Below are 9,800 nucleotides of genomic sequence, written 5' to 3' on the forward strand. Positions count from 1 at the left end.
ATTTAATTCTTCAGAAATTTGTAAGAATGAAGTTTAACTTTTTGTCACAAGGACTGCAGAGACAGCAACATTTGAAAATATTTCAAGAACACGTTTAAAAAACAAAACAAAACAGAAAAAGGTTCAGTTACAATGTTTAGATCCCACCCCAGCATGCAGTGAAACAGTCACAGCTGAGTGTAAACTCCAGGCAGTTTAGAGCAGAGTTGTGCCAACCCTGTCATTTGCGTGGTGTTGTGTACGCACACAGGCAATATGAGTAACTCAAATGAACATCAGCCCACATGTACGGTCTCTCTCTCTCTGGCCATAAACATCCGTAGACAGCGGGAGAAACTCTGAGCACACAGCCAGATGCACAGCGCTCATCCACGAGCGACAGCCACACACACTTTGAACACACCCAGACATAACTACCTAACACGCACTAATTAAAAACATTTTATGTGCCTAAATGATATGTTCTCACTCTTAAAAGTGCAAATTCAAGTTTACGACAGTGTGTTAAAGCCTGTTTTGGTTATAGTGTAACAAGGAGAAGTAAGAAATGGACAGCAAACAAAAGGAAGTGAAGATTTTCAAACATTTGTGACTTTCAGAATTACAGAGTCGCACTCTGAATCAGTCCATGTGACTGTGTCGACTGATCCAACCGGCATGACAATATGAAACAGCAGTGTCTAGGTCAGGGGTGGGCAATTCCAGGCCCCGAGGACCGGTGTCCTGCAGGTTTTAGATCTCACCTTTGGTCAACACACCTGAATCACATGATTAGTTTGTTACCAGGCCTCTGGAGAACTTCAGGACATGTTGAGGAGCTAATTTAGCCATTTAAATCAGCTGTGTTGGTTCAAGGACACATCTAAAACCTGCAGGGACACCGGCCCTCGAGGCCTGGAGTTGCCCACGCCTGGTCTAGGTCCATTAAAATGCTGCAGGAGGACTGAGTATTACTCAATCTGCAATACTTAGTAATACTCAATTATGGCAAGCAATGTGCCACAATAAATATATTTTATATGCCCTTTACTTGGTTGCTTTCATCACCCCCAAGGCATTACTACTGAATGACCAAGAAAAATGTTGACCTGGCATTACTTCGTTGTCCACCACCCCAGTAAAACCAATTACAAATCAATGTCAACTTTAAATGTTAGATTTAGGTGGATATGATAGAGAAATGCTAGTACAAAACTGTATCTAAAAAATTAACTAACAAGGAAATAACACCAAATGAAAGTTCTTTTAACTGAAAAAAAAATGCAATGACAAACTACAGTAGCTGTGACTTGATGAGCTGATCTCCAGTTTGTCGTTAAGCTTCTCATTAAACTATAGACGCTGTCACAAATAGGGCATATTGTCCACTATCACAGACATACTGCATGCATGCAGTTATAAAACAAAGCGTTATACCCTTCGCTGCTCCGTACCACACCCTTAATGGCTGTCAGTCAACAAAAGATGAGATCCAACACCTCAGCCCCCTTTGATAAATGAACAACAGTCAATAAAGAGGTCAATAAATAATAAAGTAGAGCGATCACACCCTGGTAACCTCTGCCAGGGTGCCAGACTGCTGCTGTTTGGTCTCAAATATCTCTGGTGCCTTTGTTTGACTTAATTGTGATGCAGTTTGTTTTTCTTTTGATATGTGGACACTTGTCCCATTTTACTAGCTCAATATTTTATTCATTGCCTTTTGGCTGACATGATAACAAAGATGCTTGATAACCAAAGCCATCTTGTGTCATTAAGGCAGAGCGAAAGAGATGCACGGACGGATGGACTTGCGTGTCTTTATGTCAGCGTCCTGGAAAAAAAAAGTTTTACTTACTGCGTATCTGTCTTTTAATTTCTTTAGTGGGGTCCAACCAACACTAGAATGAGAAGGGAACAAGAGGAAAGAGAAAAAGAAGCTGTTACCTTCTGCCATATATACTACACAATATCAAAGCATCCATGTCTGCGGTTTCTTCATGAGGACATTATTAACTTATTTGTCACACCCTGAGTATGTGTGTCTATGGATACAAACCTTCTGGTCATGGTTATCCTTGTATGTCAGGCCAAAGTAGTCTTTTTCCAGTAGATTAAGGTGCTCACACACCTTAAAGAATAAGTACTGACCCTTGGCACGTTTCTGCAAAGAAACAAAACATTATATTTATTTTATTATTATAACTGCTGCTATTAAAACAATATTATAAACCACTCTAATATTTCCAGCTCCTTCTCCAAAATGTTCCAAACATCAAGCTTTAAGCTTATAAAATATTCCTGGAACCACACCAGACCCCTGATTAAGTTCATAACCTTTTCACTATGGCAAAATCAGACACTTGTAAAATTCCTGTTCACAGCTCTCTCACTCTCAGAGTCTCTCTTTTCCTTGTGTTTCATTTTCTTCTGTTTCATTATTGGTTTACACGCTCTCTCTCAGTCTCGCCATCTGGACCACACATTCCTTTAAAAGTCCAAAAAAACTGTTAGCGATAAAATCCTCCAGACTCAGCTATGACAATGACATTTAGCACACATCCATGCTTGCATGCTCAAGCGTGCACGCACACACACACACGCAACCTTTAAGCAGCAAAAGGTCAGACAGAAAGAGGGTGGACAGCTGGGGAAAAATGATGGGAAAGAATGAAATAATCAAATAACGCTTGTTTCTTTTCAGTTAGTCAGCCTCAGTGTAACACTGGTGCACAGACTGAGTGCTATTCGGCAGAGAGACGTATAGACTGGGCAGGGAGCGTGGTGAGAGTGAAAGGAAGGGGATGAAAGAGTGCATTTTTCTTCTTGTTCTGGGACGGCTGAAAACATCTGCGGTATTTTCCTAGACTCCGTCAAACACATGCGCAACGCACACGCAAATCTGAGAACGTGGCCTTTTAGAGTTCGTGAGTCTACACCAGAGTGCCTTCAAGCAAGGCACTGGCTGAGGTCAACTGGAATATCAACAGGCAGTCGTATAGATTATGTATTTAAGTTTATGTAAATGGGATTAGAGCCACAGTCATTTAAAAGAAGATGAATTACCTGTTTGTTTCTTGCTGCTCAATCATATTTCTAACTCAGTGATAAAAACTGAAACATCTGTACCTAATGAAATGCTATGAAACACTACAAACCACGTGATGCTAAAATCCTGCTGAAACCAACATTAAGTAAAATTCTTAGAATCGGCATTAAGCCCATGTGACACTAAGACTCCCCCTTTGAAACCCTCAACAAAGTCAGAAAATGTCTGGCTAGAGTTTTTATTCAGTGGTCTACAACTAATAAAATATGCATTAAGTTATTACTCGGGGATAAATTTGATGCCAGGGGTTAATAAATAGGACAGATGGATGATGGAAGAATGGACAGGGAGTGTGTGTGTGTGTGTGTCTGTGTGTTTATGTGTTGGAGGCCTGCTGGGCAAAACAGAAAATTTAATCTCTGGAATGCATTGTGCATCTCTCCCTCTCGCGATCCAGCATGTAGAGGGAGGCATGGATGGATATTTGTGTGAGTGCGTATGCGCGTGCATTATAGGACAATAGCAGTTAGTTGCCATATCAGCGTTATCTCTTGTGAAACAAAGCAGCTTCTATTCAAACAAGCGCACTCTCTCACTGGCACGCTGCTGGGCGTTGCCATACTGTAGATTAGGATGCAGGTTTGCCACACGGAGGCTACCGACAAAAGCCCTCAAGCCAAATGGGAAAATGTTGGCAAGGGAAATGGTCAGCGCTCTGTTCAGGGGTCGTTGAACCAAAGATTTAAGCGTTAACAGCTCCAGTGGTTCTGCACAGTGGCTATTCTGAGCAGCCTCCCGCTGAATGCGAGAGAGTGTGTGAATGTGAGGAGAGGAACGGCTAAAAAATGTGCATGCCTTTGGGTGAACATGTTATTAACCGTCATTTTTAGTGTTAAAAACTAGCAAAATACAAAAAACTCCTCTCTTACCCAACAGAAACACTATAAGGCTGATGCACGTGTGATGTATCTGTAATGAATATGTCCAACTGTGCATGTAGGGGGTCTAAGACACGTGCTTGTTAGGGAGGAACAGATGCCGAAAACTAATCTGCGAGACCCCATAATCTGGTGGGAGTGTGTGCGTACGTGCATGTGTTTTACTCCCCAGGCAAGCCCCTGCAGCTCGCTCTGCTTTGCGATGCATTTATCCCTCTGAACTACACCCTGAACAATATGAGCTGGTGCTTCTGCCATTACTGCACACTGAGTAAGGAAGTTAAATACTCAAATGCCCAGGCACACACAGACGTGCACACACACTCGATCTTACATCCTATTAGCGATTACATCATTGACAAACTGGCACTCACGTGACGCGCATAAGAACATGAGATGGACAATGTGTCGACCTGCTCTGTCAACAACTGGAGGAACCTCCTTACATCACAGAAACAAACTACATTTCGAAGGACAGTATTCAAAGGAAGCAAGAAACTGCTGATAGATATAGAAATGTGTGAGAAATCTTGTACCATGACAGGCAAACCTTTAGAATATTAAAGTGGAAACACTATATTTGGAGCCATAACATACTATCTTGATCTCACATGGTTACACTAGCCACGTTTTACACTGTGGTTGTATTGGTCTATGAATTTTATCAGTCTTACCTCCACCTCGCAGGTGAAGTCAGTCCCATCCAGCAGGGTCACGTGACACACCACCAACTTCATCTTGTTCTTTCTCACCAGACGAAGAGGAGACTGGAAAATGGAGGTCTGGCCTTCTCCTGCCTCCCCTTCAGCCTCCACTGCTCCCTCCTTCTCCTTCGTCTCCTCCTCGGCTCCTTCTCCCTCTGTTGTCTCCTTGGTCTCTTCTGGACTTTTCTCTGCACTCTCTTCCACCTTCTCTTCCTTTGCAGGCTAACGGGGTTTGCAAGAAATAAATAAATAAACTTGCAATCTTCTTAAAAACATAAAAATATCTTCATTACTTGTTGAGACCAAACTGTTTTCTTTCTGTGTGTAATTCCCCCTCTAGTCTGAATTTGCTCATAGAAAAGGCAGGCGTTTCTTTTGGCTTGATCACTGAAATGTTGATGTCACTGGGTGGGCCTGGGTGGCTTAATGTGATCAGTGGATGCAAGAGTCCGTGTGTGTGCATGTGCACAAGGGAGAAAGGAGTTTCTGTGTGTGTGTGCGCTCAAGTGTTTCTTTGTTGCTCTGGTAATTTAACAGCATTTTTATGCAGTTTGCCATAAACTGTCAATACACATCAACACTGTCTGAACATTGTAGAAAATATCACATCTCGTTGTTGGGTTTCTTACCATCTGTGTTTACCACAATATGTGGCTGGTTAACAAAAGCAGAATGCTGTTGGGGAGCTTTAATCACTCTGACCACTAAAGAATATGTTACAGGGTACAATAATACTGACACTGACCTTGTAGTCTGTCTAGTGTTTCCATGAGGGTTTGTAAATGACTATACTGATTTTTAATTTATTTACCACAGGCATAAGGAGACTGAAATGCAAAGCCATTCACTCAGCCCATCAGGTAAAGTACACACAATTCCCTGGTACAGACATGTATTCTGTTATTAGCGACGCATCTGCTGCAGGATACTTTTACTCCCATTTCATAGGTCTCCTTCTCTGACATAAAACAAGGTTGATACTAAAAGTCTGAATATAATATGTTACCTAAACTTTGTTTCCACTGACACTGTGTCAATGAGCTGATGTAGAGCTGTAAAGAACGTAGAGCTCATACCAGATTTTTAGCACCATTGTTTTTTTAGTGGAAAAAATCCATACAGAATACTGATACAGGAATAACAAATATCAATATTTTATTAAATAAAGTAAAAAAACTCTGGGAATACTCATCTCAGCTCATGCATCACCATCCTGAGATAACATTAGTCGAGCAAACTGACATTAAATCGGTCCAACTGAAAAACCATCCGACACTGGGGAAACTTGGCCTGACAAAGCTACCTCTCTATCAACCATATATCAAAATGTTAAAAATCACAATAATATCATATCACGAGTGAAGTGCTGTGATAATATTGTATCATGGCCGGTCTGGTGATTTCCACCTCTGGGGAACTGTGTTGAAACCATTACTGACTTGGCAGAAAACACGTATTAGTCAGATGTAGAAGTGGTGACAGACAGATTATGTTCCTTTGGACATAATCAAGGATTTTTTTTTATCTTTTCTTCAGTTTGCATGCTACATAGATATCTGAGTGTTATTGAGCTTTTCATCTGACAGAAAGAGATTTTGGATGAAGCAGGCATAGTTTAAAAAAATTAAAAAATAAGCTTAACCATTTTTTAAGGGATGTTTATATTTCTTTTTCTGAAATCACCATTATAACCTGACAGTACTAGATATCTTGTTTTCTGACTCTACTTTAAAGCATATGCTATGGAGTGGTGTAGTGAACCCGTGAGCAGTACCTCAGTGTCTGCACTGGCGTTGGAATGAGTTTCTGCTTCTTTTTCCTTCACTTGCTCAGACTTGACTTCCTCCTTCTCCTCTACTTCCTCAGCGTGACCGTTCACTTCTGGGGCAGGCCCTTCCTCTTCCTGTGTCACCTCGCTAACAGGTTCCTCTGTAGGGGGGTCCTCCTTCGTTGGGGAGGTCTTAGCAAAAAACCCAAATAAATCCAAATAAAATTAAAATCTAACATAAAAGTTCATTAATGCACCAGCAGTTACAATGAGCCTGAAAAACGATTGTTGCTAAATAATTTAAGTAAAATTCCCTACAGAGTTGTGACAATATAACATAACAACAGTGTGAACACAGTTTCACCTGGCTTTGAGACTTCTGCTTCTTAAGCCATGTTGGCAGGTATCGAGATATTCCTTTGCCTTCCTTCCCCTCTTTTTCCTTCACCTTTGCTCTTTCCTTCTCCTCTACTTCAGCGTTTGCTACTTCCTGGGAATCTTCCGTGGCCTTCTCCGATTGGTCGGGCTCAGCGGCTGACTCCTCAGCTTTCTCCTTCACCTCCGTCTCAGAGCCCGCTTCTGTTGTCATGGTGACAAATCAACCTGCAGCAAAAGTGACAGCGATGAAAGAGCGTTGAGTTAAAGTTTTAAAAGCAACACATTAAACAGATACTTACACGATAAATAGATCTTTAGTTTTAGCTTATTGGTTACGCCTTGCATTATACAAATTTTGTACATTACTGAAAAATTCTGAATAACCTGACCTAATTCAACCACTTATTTGGGCAAGAATATCAATTTTTCATGGCATGCAACATTTTCGTCATTTATAAATGAGCCACATGGTTCTGTGTTTCTTTTTCCTTTGAGAGGGATCAGTGCTTCTTCTACACTGGAGGTAAAACAGACTATAAAACAAAATAGAAAGCTCTTATGTCTGTAAACATGTCATAGGAAATAAATTGTATAAGTTAGCCGATTTTGGCTCACAGCTACTAATGAATGACATCAACTGTTTTTTTACACAAGTAAAGAAAAACACAAAAGTTTGGGAAGTCATTATGCAACACAATAAGTTTCATCTGGGTCAACAGCTGGATACAAACAATCACACAAACACACGCACACACACACAGAAAGAGAAAGAGGACGAATTTCTCAATCCCTTGTAATGTGAATCACTGGTTTTACCCTGCAGCTGTGGTCAGCACACACACTCGTCAACCCAAATATCTTTGACAGACTGTCCACACACACCCTATCACAAAACAGACACTTTCATTTGTGGTGACGCAAATTTTGTTAATAACACTATGTGGCGATGACACAAACAGTGAGGACATGTTAAGGTCAGGAATGTGGAAATCCATCCACACAGGGTGCCTACCTGGCTGCACACACAGCCTCCTTTAATCTAGTAGCTTCAGGCTAAAAGCTAACCATAAATCAAGCACTACGAAGTCATCATCGTTCACTGTGCTTTCAGTTGTTTGAATCTTTCCCAGCCTATTTTCTCCATCACCCAGACTAGGCTTTCCTGGCCTCATTCCTATGATTCTATTATTCATTACATCGTCTGCATTTTATTTTGTGACCATCTTACCCGCTCTCCGTCTTTCTTTTTTCTGCCCTGCCACCTTCAATAAGAGAGGACGTGCACACGCGCACACCCACCCACCCACCCACCCAGCACCAGTGGTGTGTAGGGAGGGGGCGGAGTAAAAATAGAACAGGTCTCCTTACGCATGATCGGCTAATGAGGTAGGGAAGGGAGAAGGAGGTGTATGTGTAGCATGCAAACGTCAGAAAGAATATAGACTCTAAGTTCCTGTGCAGTTCCATGTGTTTGACTTCTCCAGTGGTGAAGTACATTTATAAGATGGATTTTACACAAAAATAATACACAGATGACCTAATGAACAAGTTATGCTCTGATGTTTTCTTCCAATCCTCTCACAAAGCTGTTTTATTTTTTAGACAGATAACTTACTAAATTTTGACTATTTGTTTTATTTAAAAAAAAAAAACCTCAAACTTTAAGAAGTACACAATAAGATAAGTCAGTCTAAGTGCTGATAAACACAAATTTCTAATCAGCTACTCACATGGCAGTAAATTTAGGCATACAGACACTATCTGCTGAAGTTCAAGGTGAGCATCAGGAGCATCAGAATGGGTAAGAACATTGATTGAAGTGGTTTAAATATTTCACAAACTGCTAATCTACTGGGACTTTCTCACACAACTATTTCTATGGTTTACAGAGAATGGTCATAGATTTAAAAAAAGAAGGGGGGGGGGGGTTGGCATTGTAGGTGAAAAGGTCAAGTTGATATCAGAGGTCAGAGGAGAATGTTACATCTGCTTCAAGCTGATAGGAAGGCAACGGTAACTCAAATGACCACTTAAATTACCACCGGGGTATGCAGATGAGCATCTCTGAATACACAACACATCAAACTTCGAAGCAGATGGGATACAGCAGCAGAAGAGCACACCAGGTGCGACTCCTGTCAAGGAATAACAGGAAATTTGCGCTACAACTCACATGGGCTCACCAAAATTGGACAACATATAAGATTGGAATAATGTTTCCTGTCTGTTGAGTCTCCATCTCTACTACACTATTTGAGTTGTAGGGTCAGAAACTGGTGTAAACAACACGAAAGCATGGATCCATCCCATCTTTGCATCGGTTCAGGCTGGCAGTGATGATATAGTGTTGTGGGGAATATTTTACAAGCACCTACTTGGTTTGACTTGACTTTTAGATTTTCCATTAGGTGGAAATTCCTGGTACCAGCTGCTTTTTAGTACCTACTCCACCGGAGCACCATGTGATCTGAGCCACTAACTGGCCCGTCAGTGGGATTACTTGATGAGTCACGAAAGATGCTCCTACACAAAAAAAAAGTCTCAACCACCATTTTTTAACCTAGCAACCAGGATAATAGCTCCACACAAACCAACAATCTTGCTAATAATAATAATTGCTATCATCACCAATTTCACACTGGTTTCATGAACATGAGATCGAGTTCTCTGTACTCACATGGCCTCCACAGTCACCAGATATTATTCCAACAGAGCAATTTTGGGATATGAGGGAGCCGGAAGTATTACTTATAACATTTATTTGGATGTAGTTTCAGATGCAACGAGTAGCATCTACTGGAAAAGTCTATTTTAGAGTCGGTCGTCATTTAAAATAACGTGGTCAGTCTCACTAGACTAAACTATGACGGCAGAAAAGAAAAAAAAAATATGACCAGCGTACAATGCAAACCAAACAACCAAATAACTCTGTACCACACAGACACGAAGAGACTTTAAACCAATTTTGAGAGGCAACAGATCTA

General features: G+C 41.0%; 1 protein-coding gene across 19 annotated transcripts in view; it reads right to left on the minus strand.

Annotated features, from left to right (window-relative positions):
- epb41l2 (erythrocyte membrane protein band 4.1-like 2) overlaps positions 1–9,800 on the minus strand; it is a 52,434-nt gene that overhangs the window by 27,836 nt on the left and 14,798 nt on the right. For all 19 annotated transcript variants that reach the window (XM_085131836.1, XM_085131831.1, XM_085131838.1 and 16 more), the window contains exons 2-6: positions 6,803–7,041; positions 6,445–6,630; positions 4,641–4,892; positions 2,039–2,143; positions 1,838–1,880 (exon numbers count right to left, since the gene is read on the minus strand). In XM_085131836.1, the coding sequence (XP_084987962.1) occupies positions 1,838–1,880; positions 2,039–2,143; positions 4,641–4,892; positions 6,445–6,630; positions 6,803–7,027 (811 nt within the window). In that variant the 5' untranslated portion in view covers positions 7,028–7,041. The remainder of the gene's footprint in view (positions 1–1,837; positions 1,881–2,038; positions 2,144–4,640; positions 4,893–6,444; positions 6,631–6,802; positions 7,042–9,800) is intronic.

The sequence above is a fragment of the Neolamprologus multifasciatus genome, chromosome 15 (genome assembly GCF_963576455.1).
Source record: "Neolamprologus multifasciatus chromosome 15, fNeoMul1.2, whole genome shotgun sequence".
NCBI lineage: Eukaryota > Metazoa > Chordata > Actinopteri > Cichliformes > Cichlidae > Neolamprologus > Neolamprologus multifasciatus.